The sequence below is a fragment of the Ptychodera flava genome, chromosome 2 (genome assembly GCF_041260155.1).
Source record: "Ptychodera flava strain L36383 chromosome 2, AS_Pfla_20210202, whole genome shotgun sequence".
In the NCBI taxonomy this organism is placed as follows: domain Eukaryota; kingdom Metazoa; phylum Hemichordata; class Enteropneusta; family Ptychoderidae; genus Ptychodera; species Ptychodera flava.
In genome coordinates this window covers 13986921-14004067 of record NC_091929.1, presented here as the reverse complement: position 1 = coordinate 14004067, position 17147 = coordinate 13986921, and the positions used below count along the sequence as shown (strand labels likewise).

The 17147-nt window shown below is 37.0% G+C and overlaps 1 protein-coding gene and 1 long non-coding RNA gene across 3 annotated transcripts in view; both read right to left on the bottom strand.

Moving 5' to 3' along the window:
• Positions 1–17147, bottom strand: part of LOC139115282 (protein mono-ADP-ribosyltransferase TIPARP-like) — a 50302-nt gene that overhangs the window by 24244 nt on the left and 8911 nt on the right. Inside the window, exon 2 of one of the 2 annotated variants that reach the window (XM_070677294.1) lies at positions 11364–17066. The exons of the other annotated variant lie outside the window; for it this stretch is intronic. Within the exon in view, the coding sequence (XP_070533395.1) occupies positions 14990–17066 (2077 nt within the window). The 3' untranslated portion in view covers positions 11364–14989. Of the gene's footprint in view, positions 1–11363; positions 17067–17147 lie in introns of those variants that run through there. 2 annotated transcript variants of the gene reach the window in all.
• On the bottom strand, positions 313–7066 carry LOC139115302 (uncharacterized). The gene is made up of 3 exons (XR_011548094.1): positions 6927–7066; positions 5045–5193; positions 313–4669 (listed from the first exon to the last, which is right to left on the bottom strand). It is a non-coding gene; the product is annotated as an uncharacterized lncRNA (long non-coding RNA).

Below are 17147 nucleotides of genomic sequence, written 5' to 3'. Positions count from 1 at the left end.
GATTGTGTTATGTTTGATTGTGTTTTACTGAAATACTTTGATTGTTTAAATAAAAAGCAAAGGTTTAAATATAAAGCAAAGGTGATACAAGTTTTACGGTTCATAATTTGTCCTGTTGCCCATCACATAATACAATATTGTAAGTCAACTATATGGACTTAAAGCAACAGAATCATCATAACAGGACTCACGTGAGATCGGATTTTGTTCATTACATAAAGTGCACAAAGATATCGCCAGGTCGACAGATCCTATTATTTATTTATTTATTTATTTATTTATTTATTTATTTATTTATTTATTTATTTATTTGATTGTTGAACTTTTATTTTTACTTTCACTTTATTTCACAACATTTACACCGGCTCCTTCCATCCAATGACTAGTTTCTGGGAAGGAGTAGTAAATAATGAAATTTTAACTAAAATTTCTCAGTGAACTAAAAACAGCATACCTCGGTGTATATTATAATAGGATATGTTTTAGTGCTTTGCTGATTCTCGTTTATAAAAATTGAAAATACATAATTTTCTGTGTAAAATTATAGCACTAGATGGTGAAAGGTTTTGGTCCATGGTGACCTTGAGTGAATTCTAAATGCTGTCGTCATCTTACATGTACATCTCATATGTACACGAACGGAAAAGCAGTCAACCAAGTAGGAACTGTTTATTTTCTTGTCCTGATATTGGTAACAGCATCTATATCCTACATTTTAATTCGCGTTTCATGTTTTGCTGTCCCTTTCACCGTTCCTTCTCGTTCCAGTATATATTTCAGACGAATTAAAAATTATACCAAAGTGATTAATGTTGAGAATTCTCGGAAGACTGGCATCATGTTAATTGCACCAAGTTATCGATGCATTTATAATCTGACAATCTGTACAACTAACAACAAGTGATGTGATATTCCAAAAAAGACTGATTCAATCTGTGTGCGATGTACATGTAAAACAGTCTTTCACTTTTACTTAAGTGCTACAGTTTTTGTTGTGTCTTGCTCCTAAGAATTGGTTTTGTGACAATATTTTGTACACTGAATTTTCACAGGCACATAGAACGTTTGAAGACAACTTTTGTAAATTTCATGTTGTCTGAGAAGTTGGCCATATATGTTTACAACGACATTGACAATTGGTCATATTGTTTGCAACGACACGGATCTGATACATTAACAATACTAGCATTATACTTAGAAGATACCAGATAATTACTTCCTCTAACTATCACTACTTGCCTCTGCATAATGAAAAAACCATGGCGCGCATTGCAGCAAGCTTTTTTAAGAATCTGATATCATAAGGGACGATTGCTTTCTTACCAGTTGATTTTAACATAAATATTATTTGTTTTTGATGCTGGGACGAAATGTGGTTGCTCTGAGTCACCTAATTTATTTGCAGTATTCGACAGTGACTTTTCCTTACAGCATTATGACCTAGCAACAAAAATAAGAAACCACCATATTCCTTTTTTAAAATCAACAGACTAGCTTTTCTCCCGGATTCTCCACCAAGTATTACAAACCTGCCACGTCTTGTCGGGGAATCATTGATACGAGGTATGCCTAGACAAAGTAGAGTACAGGTTCGCGATCAGTTATGATAGTATCATTTATTTCTGGCGACATAAAATGATTGTCTAAATCATATATAATCACAAGAGTTATGAACGTCTATTCATCTCTCTTGAATTCTTTAGTCAAAAGCGCACTATACATATTTCGTAGTGCGCTGTACATGACACACAACAAAATAAAAATATATATAACACGAGTAACTCGAGAACATAAATCACAGAGCAGTCCGGGAAAAGCGTGAAATGAAAGTTAACAAGAAAAGTGAAAGTTATACTTGTCAAAAATGCTCAATATTTCTTGCAGTATTGACCTCTGATGGCAACAAGTTTCATTAAGCTGGAGTGCACAAAGGAAAGGCTCTCTGGTCATAGGCCTTGATAAATGTAACGTCAAGTGGAATCAGGCGAAATTTCGCTTCTGGTTTATTACTTGATTTTATACAAGTGATCTATTCAATTACTTTTGGTTGAGATAATAGCAACAAAATGTGATATTTATATGGTTGAAAAGTTTTCACTTCAACTTACATAAAACACGATTGGAACTAATTTGGCATAATTTGATTTTCATATTTTTCAAATTTCTCAAAAATGTTAGGTGCCCTATAGCTGAATGTTGTGATATTACAAATTACTCATAAAAACAAGTGTGTAATGTAAAAAGAAAAGCAGATGAGCTTATATTTGAAGATCAAAAAAACATTACTTCACTATCCAATAATCCAAAATTAGTTCCAATGTTGTTATATGTACTTTACATTTCAAAATAATTATAAATCCTTGATTGGCATTCTAAACTTATCATTTTCAAGTGCGGTGCAATCGTCTCAAATGCTGTAGCTAGGTTATAAAAACCGCCCTTTAATATAATAAGCAAGGAAATATTCGTAAATGGATACCAATGTCACGTGACAAATTATAGAATACACAAGACTAGTCCGTATTTAAATATATCTTTATGTGACCTTTAAACAGTGATACGACAAAGTGAAAATATTGATGAAAGTACTTAACTTTTGCTCACAAAATTATGGAATTACGCCATTAAATGGCGGAAAAAATATTCTCTATAATGGGACTGGTATGTCATATCATAGAAACACGTCATACGTTGGTAACCTTGTCCATTTACATTCTTTGACTTTTATGTCTTCACCGGCCAAAATAATATAATTTTTGAGTTTTCAACTCGATTTTTGCCCTGCTCTGTATCGCTTTCAAGTTCATGTCATCCAATAACTTTAGTGAGTAAATAACTGAAGATTTAAACAAAATTAGAAGGCTGGCAAAATTTAAAACTTGTTGACACGCTAAGCTGTTAGAATGTATGTTCTAACAACGACTCTGGGTCTCGCTGCCGACGTACAACCATTCCAAATTTCTCACACTCCCAGGCATTTCCGTAACTCTACGAATGTTAAGCCTCCATCGATGCGGGATTACGCGATTGAGTTCATGGTAAAAATCGCGTAGCTTTAAACCATCGTAATTTGCTATTTCTGATAGTGTTGGAATTTTCTTCGCGAACTGCCTTCTGGGAGATTTTAGAAATTCGGCGCGTAAGTACCGCAGAAACAGATGAGAGACGTCAATGTAATCCTCTGCGGTGCGATTTTGATAAATGTACGAGGACTGTGAGATCGGTATGCCTGTATCCGCAGATATTTTGCTAAAATCAACAATTGGATTTTGATCATTTATACATTTTGAGGCCCACGATATGCTTTCTGTTATAATCACAGAGCAGGGATTTGAAGTGTTCAGAAAAGGTTTGAATAAATCCAAAATATCCGGCAAACCGAAGTAGTCGCACAAATTGGACGTTGAAATACGATCGAATCTGACCTGTGATGAGTCAATCTCTTTGTCGAGTTTGAAACAGTCACAGAGTAGAATTTGTACTGACATGCGACCGCTTCTGACATGCTGAGCAAATTTCTCAATCATGTGAGAGATATAATTTGAATACATGATTGATAAATTCGGAACATCAGAGTGGGACTTGGCATCTACGTAATCCCATCCAGTGAAGGGAAGAGTTTCCGCCGGAATCGTATAAACAAGTGGTTCTGTTTTGTACCACTCGGGGAGGATATCATTGATGTTTCCAACACTGGGAAACTGTTGTCTGAACGAAGTGATATCCTCATGTCTGGACGGATCGTCACAAAGTAGTGTTATATTTTGAAACACGGCTTCAGATTTGTTTGGATTTGATGCTGACATAAAAAGACCATCTTTCCAGAATTCTCGCAGTGACTTCTGATGACGTTGTGGAACACTGTTAAGATAACTAATCCAATCTTTTTCAACTTCAAACCCGCAAGAATGTACAGCCTGTCTCTGCTTTAGTATGTGCTGTCGTGGGCCACCTGTTTTCGACAGTTTTAGCCACTGTGACCAAAGTACCTTCATTTTGTCTAAGTCTGCATCTGACACAATTAAAGCCTTTTGTGTTTCCTTCATCAAATTATGACTACTAATATGTATCAGTTCTTCAAGTCGACATTCAAGATGCTCACAAATGTCAATGGTAAAGCATAGAGAGTACCAAATTTGAACCAAATCTTGCGCAACGGCTTTCAAATCATGTGACCTACATATCATATAGATGAAAAGAACATTGCGAGCTAATACATGAACGTCAATGTCGTTAAGATAGAAGTCAACTCGACCGTTAAAGTCATCAGGTAACGATGCGCCTGTCTTGATAACGTATCTAAGATCCCCAACTCCAGATAACAGCAAGCATAGCTTCTCAGGACGACAACCATTGCTGAACTCATTTTGTGGTAATTTCAAAAGATCTATAGCAGGGGTATTGCCCCAGTAACAACATGAACAAAAGTGTCCGGTTTTTTGTCTCTGTTGTACAGCAAACTGAAAAAATCTGCTTCCAAAAGCTTAACAGTATCACGTATCTTCTCTTCTTCTTCTAAGCAATTCCGTTTGTGGTTCCTCCAGGCTCTCCTCTGACACTCTCTTCCACAGTACCACACAGTTAAACAAGCTGAACACTGTTTGGCGCTTTGTGTTACCTTCTTGCAAACGTGGCACGTCTTGTTTTTCTTCGCATGGAAACATTCAATCTACAGAAACGAAACTTGTCACTCGGTGAGCTGTCGATAAAGCTTGGCAGTGATCAAATATTTAGTGGACAAATCATCAAATCTATCACTAGTAAGTATATATAATAAAGAGTACATATTCCCATGTTAGTTTAGCAACCACACACACTTATTCACTATTTCTATTCCCAAACATATATAGTGGTTATTGACTTGTTAGTTACAGTATGAAAATTATTATTTCAAGTAACCTTGTTTAAAAACTTTCTTTTTTAGCCATTTGAGCCTAACATAATAATAGTTGGAAAATTTCAGGTTGTGCAAACAAAGCGTAATAAAGAATCAAAGGCTATACCAATGCAATTCTTTGTTTTTATTTGAAGACTGTCTCCTTACCTTATGTCTATATTTGTCATCAGACAGGCACATATGTCCACAGTACAGGCCAAACTCACAATCGGGACACTTCAGCTTTCCGGGCTGACCACAGCGCCAGCATTCACCGATAGCAGCATCCATTCCAATCTAATCCAAGAGAAAGTTACCTGTGCAGTTAATGAAGTATGCTCCTCGAAATTAAAACTTTTGCTTAAACTTTCTTCAAGGACACTTCTGAACGTTCTCTTTCAAAATCAATGATAATAATTAGTGGTTACCGTGCATATATTTTGGTACCAGATAAATATATTTTTTGAAAATTTACTGACATTTGATCTTTAAAATGGCCGTCATCCCTGTGTAAGTACAGGGAAAAATTAATTTTTTTTGGATTGTCAATAAACAAAGACGGTAAAAATTGTCTGGCTCCAAGAGTTTTAAAATAAACACCCAAGAGTAGTAGATCAGAAAAGCATACTACCTCAGGTACCATACAAATACCCTTTTGTTAGAGTAATAGTGTTCTTGCATAGTGGGAAACAAAGAGTGTTAACTTAAAAGGAAAACACCAGTAACTATTTTGATATGTTCGCTATTTATGCTCTGTTGGAAAGATGTGCGTTCGTATTTTCCTACCAAAGGTATGTTGAGGCTCAAAATATTAGCCTGCTAATGTATCGCTTTGTTTACAGAATGCAATGACATCGTTGACTTTGAATTTCGGTCGTCAAAAATAACATATCGCACATTTTTCTCATGCAGGCTGTGATCAGTGAACACTCAGCAACTCGACGTGCTTTTGTGACTAGCAAAAGAAACCGGTTTTTACTGGCCGACAATAAATAAAGCGTTGAAATTATTAAAAAGTTGCTGTAGGTAGGCTTTAACTTCATAAATATTGTGTCTTTGAACTTTCCAATAATTTCAGATGTGAGAGGTTGCCATGTTCATATCTGTTCGCACTTTAGTATTACGAAATAAATGTCTATTTTTGCAATAGTCATCGAAATGTTAACAACAAAACTTTAATAATAAGCGAGAGTGCTCAAGAACAAAAAGTAATGCACAGGTTGATTAATGTAGTTTCCAAAACGGCGACACAGATCTAATGAAGTCGATATATCGCTATCGATGATAGAATGCGACAGTTTAATAAAAGGGAAACCTGTACATACAAAGGTGAGTATAACTGTTACAGCAGATAAAGCTGTTACATTATTTCTTAGGGTGCATTTTTCTCTGAAGTCTTTACCTCAATGCTCGAAGTACGTAATTTTCTGAACCGGGTTGTTACCTCTTACAAGAAAATTTGTTTCGAAAATGATTGAGCGTGCCTTCAAAATTTATTTTCTATATCGTTTCCAGCTACTCGGCTGAGGTAAAAGGTCACAAAAAGTGATTCTCTCACAAACACACAGTGTGCTGATTTGCAACTATCTAAAGACAGACAGCTACCCCTAGATGACGTGAAGAGGTTCCCCTGGATCTGTCTACCCGGGGCAACGTGACAAACTCATATAGTTTCCGTGATAAAATTTTGCCTATCACAATTAAATTTACTGTTTATGGCTGTACCATCCCAGATTTCGTCAGAAACCAACAAACCGAAAGTGGATAAATCCTTCTATACCTTTTGTTGTAGTGAACAAAGATTTAAGTCGTCAATAAAGTGAACCTCGGGCTACAGTAAGCTGAATGTGATAAAATTTCGACCGCGTAAATGAAATGCAATAACCAATGAATAGATAATTTGGCGAAGTAGGTTATACCATTGACGTATAAGTTTTACGTCTATGGTTACAAAGAAATTACAAACGATCATGTATAGTTCGCTGCAGGGAAACTGTCGAAGGACAGGAAAAGAAGAACACTTGCAGTCACCATCGAAGGCAAATCTTACCTTGTTGTGGCGGAAATGTGACAGGGGAAGGCGGAATACAGTGTAGCGTCCTTGTTTATACAGTCATCGTTGCCAGGTACTTTCACTCCGACGCTCAGCCAAGAGTGCATGACGCAGGACACAACATAAAAGAATATGCAAAAAAAAAGAATATGCAAATGTAAGGTCAAGTGATCGATGTCATGAAGAGTTGTAGCAATCAGTTACGATGAAGCACGCCCTCAAAGTATCCTCAATTATTATTCAGATTTTGACTTCTCGTACTCTCGGTATACATGAGCAAACGCTGCCTGTTTGGATGATTTCTCAAAAGAACTAATGAGCTAAACTTAACCTTTGTGGGTCCCATAACGCTCACCGAGATCTTAATCGTTCAGTGTCTTCGGCATCCAGAAGTTTATAAGACATGGCATTTTAAAAATATCTGTAGCATGATTTAGCAAATATAATAAATAAAACATTGGAATTTTCCTATTACACAATTTTGTGTTGGAATAAAAACGCATTATTGAACTTATGGCTTATTTTGTCAAAAAATTGTTAAGTTTATAAAAGGTACGATTACAACTCTAGTGAGGCCTTGTAGAAGAATATTTGTGATTCTTGCCTATTTTACCGAAAGATGATACAAACTGAAGAATTCATCTGAATGAAGCAACTGTTTCATTCGATTCGGTATGAACTCAAATGACTACTTAAACAAACTCGAAGCAAATTTTGCATTGACATCGTGACATGACTATCAACAAACTCTGAATGTGTATGCACTACTTTAAACAAACTTAATTAAAATAAGAAACAAACAAAAAACAAACAAACACACGAACACAAACAAATATTACATTTCATTTTAGCGATGTCTTGTGTAAACATTTTGTCGGTATTATGTTCTATTACGTAAAGCATCACAGATACTAAAAAGCTTTAATGTTCATATTTATATTTGTCATCCATTACACAATATGATGCAATACGTCAACTATCCAGTCTTAAAGCAAAAAGACACCTGTGGGATCAGATTTTGTTCAGTAAGTGTGCAGAAGGATCACATCCTATGGATTTCCTATCATCTATGTCTTTATTTATTTATTTATTTATTTATTTATTTATTTATTTATTTATTTAACTTCTCAATTTACTCTCTCTGTATTTCACAATATTTAAACTGGCTCCCTCCTTCAAAAAATGGGATTCTAGCATCAGTATGCAATGTTAGCTTCACATTTCTCAGAGAACTAAAATCAAGAAAAATATGTTTTATGGGAGAAATTGTGTTAAAGCTGTTTTAATGTCGACAGCTTTCAAAATCTGACATTCCTCAACTGTTAGTTTCCTAACTAAAGCCAGCCAGGAAATCAAGTATATTGCACACTATGGGCAAAAAGGGGCCCTAAATTGTTCAGTACAGCGCCCCCAGCGGACAACGCTTGGGGCTGGTTGCTAGTGACGACAGCGAACATTGTACATATTTTATTTCAATAAAATATCGATCGAAATCTGCTCGCCTGTCGCTCGTATTTTCAGGTTAAGTCATGAATTTTTCCATGACAGCCCGTATATATTGACTCATGTACCATAAAAATCATCGTATCTGTTGTTTTCTTCCACTCAAATTGAATCGCAGACAGATTGTTTAGTATAAGTGGTACTTTTATGTCTCAGCGTATTTTGGCGCTCTTTAGACAAGTTTTGGCGCCATGCGATCCGCAGGTATGCAACACAACATTGTATGTTGTGTTGCATACCCGTGGACTTTGAGAGTCTGAATAACTGTGGCCGCGGAGCATTCTACCTTGAGTAGTTCATTTGGTACTCACGACAGTAGAAACCCGCACAGGAAGCTTTGTCAGACACGATCCTTCGACAAGTAAATACTATTCTTAAATAAACAAATAAATCTCCTTAACGAAAACAATACCTGACATACAGGTCCTCTTACTACAGGTACACGTTCGACAATAGTTTCTAAATCCTACCAACACGATAATGAGTCACAAGGAAAAGGCATTCATAAGTTCGATAAAAATTTTGAAGGCTTATGCAGTGCAAATATTATCTCATGATCGATTCTGTTCTTTCTTGTGTGAACTTAGAGAAGACATTTATAAAATCTTGATATATCATAGCTTTTAGGTATTTTTGTTCGGTCAGAAAATCTTCGATCATTTGAACAGAAAAGGACGATGTTGGTATGATCATTTCTAAATATCGAGGATTCACAGAAAATTGACTTTATTAGCTTATCACATATAGACAAACATAGCTCCTTTAACTTTGCATTTATGTGACGCCTTAGCAAACATTTTATTTTCTTTAATCGCTAAACCGCCTATTTTCTTCTTACATGCTTCATTGTTGCCGTAATGCAATGATCTGTGTACATCTCTCTGGTAAATGTACTGCTCCAGAAATGTCGTTCACCATCGACACGAACTTATTTTCACAAAGAGGTGAGTTACAGACCTATACCTTATCTATGTATCGGAATTCGGACTTCGGTCTTTGAAACAAAGCTGACTGTTTCGGATTAAGTTTAGATAGGTACGTTCAAATGCACCGACGGGGCAATTTACAAAATATGCTGGTCTAGGGGCTCGTTTTGCCACCGCTATCAGTGCTAAAACAGTATTTTAGCATATATGGCAAAACCTCTCGTCCAATCAAAATGGTGCATGGTAGCATGATATAATATAAACATAGTTTTGCCATGTGCAATGCCGTCCAATGTTTGTTTCGGCCATATTTTACTTCATTGTAATACTACATTAAATAGTCCTTTATCAATGCTTTTCTATTTGCTTTGTTTCAGACAACTACCACAACTGTTAGCTAATTAATCATCTGAGATTAAGTGTTTGAAAGGCTACCGAGTTAGTGAAGGAATACTGATCATCTGACACAAATCTCAAAACAGTATCATGTTTTCTTTCAGAGCTAACACATTTGATGGCATTTTCACAACTTCTGATAACTATGTGAACTCTGTATAACCGCAGCATTTAAAGGTTATTCCAGAGGACTACTGTACTGCAAATTTTGACTTGACCTCACATGAGGTCACGGTCAATTCTAGCGTATGGTTACATTATAGTTAACAGATAGGCGGCATCCTCTACTTCGTGATAATGGTAATTGTTCTATTATTCTCGGACAATGGAGTGTCTTCTGCGACACTTTTTTTCTCAATTTTCTGCCTGTGTTCAAGTGGAGTGGCCATGTCGTTTGAGATTAGATGCCAGGTGATCCTGTATTGAATTGAAATGTTGCTTCATCGTTGCTGATCATAATGAATCCAGTGTACAATATTTGTCATTCTAATGGCGTTGATGTTGAAGAATGTTTTGGTGAAAGGAACTGTATGAGTCGATGCTGCGGAGAAATAGTAAAGCTCATTGTAAGATTATGAAAACCCGGCTGGTGTATCAGCACTTTCCCAAGGCTACATAAGAAACAAAAATGTGCAGTTTTGTGGAAGGGCTGTGATTAAATCGATCTTGGTGATTACCCGATCGGTGTAAAAACTAGCTTCACAACTCTCATGTACATTATGTCAAATACAGCCTATATAGCCTGGTGTAGGCACGTTTTTAGCCATTAAAAAGTTCGTGGAAAAGGTTCTACCCCGGGTATGTTGTAGAGGTAAGGCGTTCAGAGGGGCGGTGGTTTGACGACAGGTGACTGATCGTAGCCCCTGCAGGTAATCTTTACTTCTAAGTTCCATGGTTATGGAGGGATCTGGGTGCATGTATGCTAATGAATTGCCAAAAGTCGCCTGTCACAAGTCGCTTTGCCGATTAGAGTAAACCTTCATACCAATAATCACTTACCTGAAACGTCAAACCATCACATTCTTTAAATTGTTGCATTCTAGACAGAAGAATAGTTAAGAGTAGACAGCTTCGAACAGCGTGTACATGGATATGCTGTGGTATATAATGTCCAAGGTTTCAAGGTTTCACTTTAGTTTGACAAGTAAATATTAATCTTGTATATCTGTCAAAATCAGATAACCTGATAATTTAGGAAATTCGTAAGGTTCATTATAAAAATTTATGTAACTTTTCTATTGGCATTCAAATTACTTTATAAGCAGAGACAGAAACGTTATATTTCATATTTATTCCTCTCTTCGGTTCGATCAAGTCTATAAAGGTAACTGCTTCTTCAGCTGGCTGGACTAGTTCGTGTTCACACATTGCTCCACGATGAAGCTCGTAGAGTTTACATCATCAGGTGTACCACACTGTTTTGCAACCTTTGAATATAGGTCAGCCTACTGCTCGCAACGCCATGCAAACAGAGAAAATGAAAGAGAAACTATGTGAATCAAAATGAGACTTGGGTGGACACCGTGGCCAATGGGTATGTGTGAAGACAGTGCAGTGGAAAATGAAATGTAATGCAATGAAACGCTGAATGCAGTCATTCTTTGGGAACAAATATTTTAATGACATATCAAGAACGAACAAAAGTAATTGACCAGTTAACAAAACTCTTCATATGAACCGGAGACCAAGTTTGATGAGCCCCTATCAATTTCCCTCGCAATCTTCCAATATCCCTTGGAAAACACCGAGGTACTTTGGTAAGTAAACATACACTGCGCCTGCTGTGCTATCTCCATTCGATCTCCCTATGCAAGCTTCTGCGTGGATCAAACCATTTTGCACCAGTTTACAGCTATGGATGTTTGATATCGGTGTATTCAACGAAGCTCATGGCACACTTGTTATATATTACAAAACAATGGGACGCTGGAGTTCCCGAGACAGTATCGTTAGGAAAATGACACGTTTTCCCAGTACTTTCTTGATCCTTTGACCCTGCCCACCACCGTCACCTAAATATTATAGTTCATTAGACAGTTACGTCCGGCATTGTTTATTGTCATTCACGGACCATGATGTTATAGTTTTCATCCTCTGAACATGGAGTTTCTTAGTTTGAAATGCGCCTCATGAATATAACAAGAATATAACAAGAATTTCTACTTTCGTATTTATTACAGTAAATCGTACCACACAGTGCTTCATGGAATATCCTTCAAAACGGAAAGATAAATTAAAATATGGCATAGATTTACGAATGTATTTCCATATTAAAGGCCTCCGGTCGGAACATTTACATATTAAATATGAAATTATGATAAAGATTTTATATTTATCTAATCTTCAGGGTGTGAAGGTTCTTCGTACATACAATTGATGAGTGTTGTGGGATAATATTAATTAGATGGATATTGACTTAACATTTTATTACATTCTAAGTACAAAAAGGGAAACTTATATATTACTTATTACAAACAAAAAATAATCCCTCGGCTCAAGGGATATCCAAAGGTCCCGTCTCAATTTTTTCGAGATACAAAGAGAATGTTTTCATGTACACGCATAAAAACTAGGTTAAAACACTGAGTTTTCCTGTAAACTAGAGTCCGGTTCTTTGATTTAAGCTTCTCGACCGTAAAAACGCAGCTTTCTTTCTGTCTGCGTCTGACTATAAACAAGGATATCTTTGTTCATGTATATATTTTTAACATACACTTTTTCATCACATTCATGACGTACAAGCTTTGCCACTGCACATCTGAAAAATATCACTTTAAGGTGGAATGCGCCTCGTAACCAGATATTTGTAGTCTCAATACTTTTCTAGTCTACGGAGCTCATTTTGAGGCTCTTGGTGTAATAAAATTTTTCACCGTTGTACTTTTCCGAAAATCATTTTTTTTCTGCATAGATACGAGTTGGCGGCCTTTTTGAATTTAAAATATTGGCCAATAATTGGGTAATTCGTTCCTCCAGTACCAATAAATAATTCGTTTAACCTACTTGAAAATATGTTCAGATCATTGAAAAAAAAACCAATCTGGTCTGTAACCTCTGTCACAGTTATACATTTACATATTCCAATTTAACAAACACAAACAATGTCTACATAAACTCCAAACTGCGAACTGAACAGGGCCAAATCACAAGAAAACGTGCAGAGTCAAAACTAAGAAACAATAATATATACACTTACAATAATAAGACTATGTGATGTCAGGTGGTTCGAGTAGGTCTCTTACAATGTGTAGCACGCACCTTATCCAATTTCTTACTTAAAATGGGTATGCAAAGCATAGTTCTCTGGATTTTGACGGTTTACATTGCCTTCATGCTTTTAAAGCTTTATGTTTCTTTCACTCTGGTAAAGCACATATCTGTAGTGGCAAGTACCGTAGAGTTTGAAAATGCCTTTCTCATGAGAAATACTTAATTCTACTGTAATATTTAACCCATTCGCTTCCTTAACTACAAAGCTCTGTTTCCCTAAGGGGAAAAGTTGTAGCTTTTAACAAGTTACTGCTGGATTTTCAAAGTAAATTACATCGTTAAGAACATGCTATTATGCTTTCCTTTTCTCATTTTCTCACTATGATTGAAATTCCAATTATGAGCCTTGCCCGCTTGATAGAAGACAAGAGACAAAAACATATGCAACGGATGGAAAAGTGTATATCAATTATCAAATGTACATAAATGCAAAGATGTTGTCAGTTTTATATTGGAAAAAATAATTCTCTCATAGACTACCATGTACAGTAAATCAACTTTTCAGTGAAATTCCAAAATCAAATTTCTTGCACAATCATGGACTTATAATAACTCTAGTGTAATCAAAAACATAAAAATGAATAATCAAGTGCACATACATGCACAGATTTACCTAGTTTTGTATTGGAAAAAAATTATTCATAGTTTCATCATAGACCACCATAGTGAATCAAGATTTCGGTGAAATTCCAAAATCAAATTTCCTTCACAACCATGGACTTGTATCCACTCTAGTCTAATCAACAACAATAACGTAAATATATCAAGCATACATGAATGCACAGATTTATCTAATTTTGTACTGAAAAAAATTATTCATAGTTTCATCATAGACAGCCATGCATAGTGAATCGACATTTTGCTGAAATTCCTAATTCAAATTTCTTAAAAACAACCATAGACTTGTAACCACTCTAGTCTAATCAAAAACATTAATATCAATAATTAAGAGTACACAAATGCAAAGATTTACCTATTTTTGTATTGGAAAAAACTATTCATAGTTTCATCATAGATACCATGGATAGTTAACCAACTTTTTAGATGAAATTCAGACATCATATTCTTGTACACAAATGCACATTTCACTTCCCAATTCAAGCAAAGTACATTTAAATACATTATCAAACATATATAATATACAGATATAGCATGTTTTGTGGGGAAAAATTTACAATAATTTGCCTGATACACTCCACGTATTATGATTTGATATTTTTTGGATGAAGCACTAAATCAGCAACATCTTGCCTTCTTATAGATGCACAAAATATGGTTGCTCTCCCTCAAATCTATGAAATACCATATCTCTTTAAAAATTCTTGCATGATAAATTGCGACTGTCCCTCCACAAAAACCAGCCCTCCCCTCTGTAATTTGCCCCAACATAACAATTGAACCAATTGTTATGTAAATGAGCTGATGATGTTTCAGTTATTCCTGGCGAGAATACCGCAGTGGTTGGGGGAGTGTCTAGTTGTAGAATGTCGGACAAGGGGTAGGGTCACATTTTACGATACAAGTGTGCGCGAAATTCCCCCGGCCCACCACCCTGTAATTACTGAAGGCTCCCTAATGATACAGTATTCAGGGTGGGCAAAAAACTTCAGTGCTGTACTTGGCATTCCAAGACGGTTTTTCGAATAGTACGTGAAACCAAGCTGCAACCACAACCATAATGTTGAAAAGATTACCAACAGTTACAGCTAATGGAGTTTAAAGGATCTCTTAATAGTTAAACATGTAATTAATACCTTAATTTTGTAGACTTTGGTGATCTTACAAATCGATTTTTTGTGAATAAGCTGAGTCAAAGGTCAAATTTCTATATACAGACAAATTTGATGACATGCATTGTCCATATTTTTGTCGTTTACAACTCAGTATGTTCCTTTATCTTCTATAGTGAGGAGATCTGGTCTAGATTGAATATTGAGAGAAATTCAGTCCATTTATACCCGTCACCTACATTACAGAACATTTCGTCTGTTGCCTTGTATCTGTTTTAAGACCAGAGGGATGCTCACATCTAGGCAAGGAATTAGCTGGTTGCCGGAAATAAGCAATAAGGTCTACAATATCCGGTGCATCTGGACAAAAATGTGACTTTGAAGACATCATTAAGAACGATGGGGTTCTGTACGACGGTGAAAGAGCTGCAGATGACTGCACATAATGCTGTTTTCGAGAAGAAGGTGATAAGGAGGTCTTATTACAAGATGGTGTTTTTGTCATTGATGAATGTGGCTTGGGTGCTTTTTTAGATGATGAAAACGATAAATTAGGTTGCATATCGCTAGACGTGGGGCAAGGTGACGACATGGCCGTTGCTGTGCTCACACTTAGCATATTGCTGGATGTGAGGCTAGGTGACGACATGGCCGTTGCTGTGCTCACACTTAGCATATTGCTGGATATCAGGCTAGGTGACGACGTGGCCTTTGCTGTGCTCACACTTAGCATATTGCTGGATATCAGGCTAGGTGACGACGTGGCCTTTGCTGTGCTCACACTTAGCATATTGCTGGATATCAGGCTAGGTGACGACGTGGCCTTTGCTGTGCTCACACTTAGCATATTGCTGGATATCAGGCTAGGTGACGACGTGGCCTTTGCTGTGCTCACACTTAGCATATTGCTGGATATCAGGCTAGGTGACGACGTGGCCGTTGCTGTGCTCACACTTAGCATATTGCTGGATATCAGGCTAGGTGACGACGTGGCCGTTGCTGTGCTCACACTTAGTGTATTGCTGGATATCAGGCTAGGTGACGACGTGGCCATTGCTGTGCCAACACTAAGCATATTGCTGGATATGAGGCTAGGTGACGACATGGCCGTTTCTGTGCTCATAATTAGCATATTGCTGGATATCAGGCTAGGTGACAACGTGGCCGTTGCTGTGCTCACAATTAGCATATTGCTGGTTATCAGGCTAGGTGACGACGTGGCCGTTGCTGTGCTCAAACTTAACTCATTGCCGGATGTGAGGCTATGTAACGATGTGGCCGTTGCTGTGCTCACACTTAGCATATTGCTGGATATCAGGCTATTTGATGACGTGGCCGTTGTTGTGCTCACACTTAGTGAAATGCTGGACGTGAGGCTGGGTGACCACTTGGCAGTTGCTGTGCCTCTATTTAGCATATTGCTGGATGTGAAGCCAGGTGACGACGTGACCGTTGCTGTGCTTACACCTTGTTGTGCACCATAAGCTTCTGATATAGCCTGTCTTGTTTGTTCAATGTGCGATGAAATGTTAGGTAGTGATGTTATCACAGTTGATTGCAAGTCATTTGGTTTGTTGAATTGTATCGCGGCTATAGATGTAGGTACAGGTACATTAACATTAAATTGCCTACTGTCAAATGTCGATATGACCACACTTGATTGCTCGTTGTGTGGTGAACTGCTTGATGGTGAAGTGGCAGAAAAACTTGTTCCGCCACTGTGCTGCCCACTGTTAGATGGTGTGTCTTCAATCCAAGTACACTGAACTTTGTGTTGCTTACTTTGAGCTGAAGACATAGCTTTAGTCTCTCTGAAACTGTGTTCTCTTCTATGCATTAGTTCTGTTGCCTTAGTTTCACTGCATGATCTACTGCCAGATGCTGACGTGTACCGTTTTTTGGTATATATTATCAAAAAACTAGGATAAAGCTGGTTGCGGTCAAATACCACAAAGGTGGTAGGATCAGATAACCTATTTACACAAGAATGGTAAAGTTCTCCTGTTTCATGATTGATTTCGGGCGGTCTCTTGTACGAGCTCTTTCCCTCCGCATACCTACCGACGAGAACGTCTGCCAAAAACATATACTTCCAACCAGCACTATCAATCTCGCTGTAGTAGTCACTGAAACCGGCATTGCATGCAAAGTATGACCCTTCTCCGAAGCGGGTGGGCGAACCACGTTTTCCACAGACTCGGAAGTCAAAATTGTTTTTACATATCTTAGCAATGCTGTCTTTATCGGTGCCATGAAAAAGCCGCCATTCTAAATCAGGAGCAGACACCTTTGTCTTCATATACTCCTTTTGTCTGTAGAAAGAAATATATGGGCATACAATTTACACTGACCAAGGTACGTGTCATAATATAGCAAAACAGTTATTAAAATCA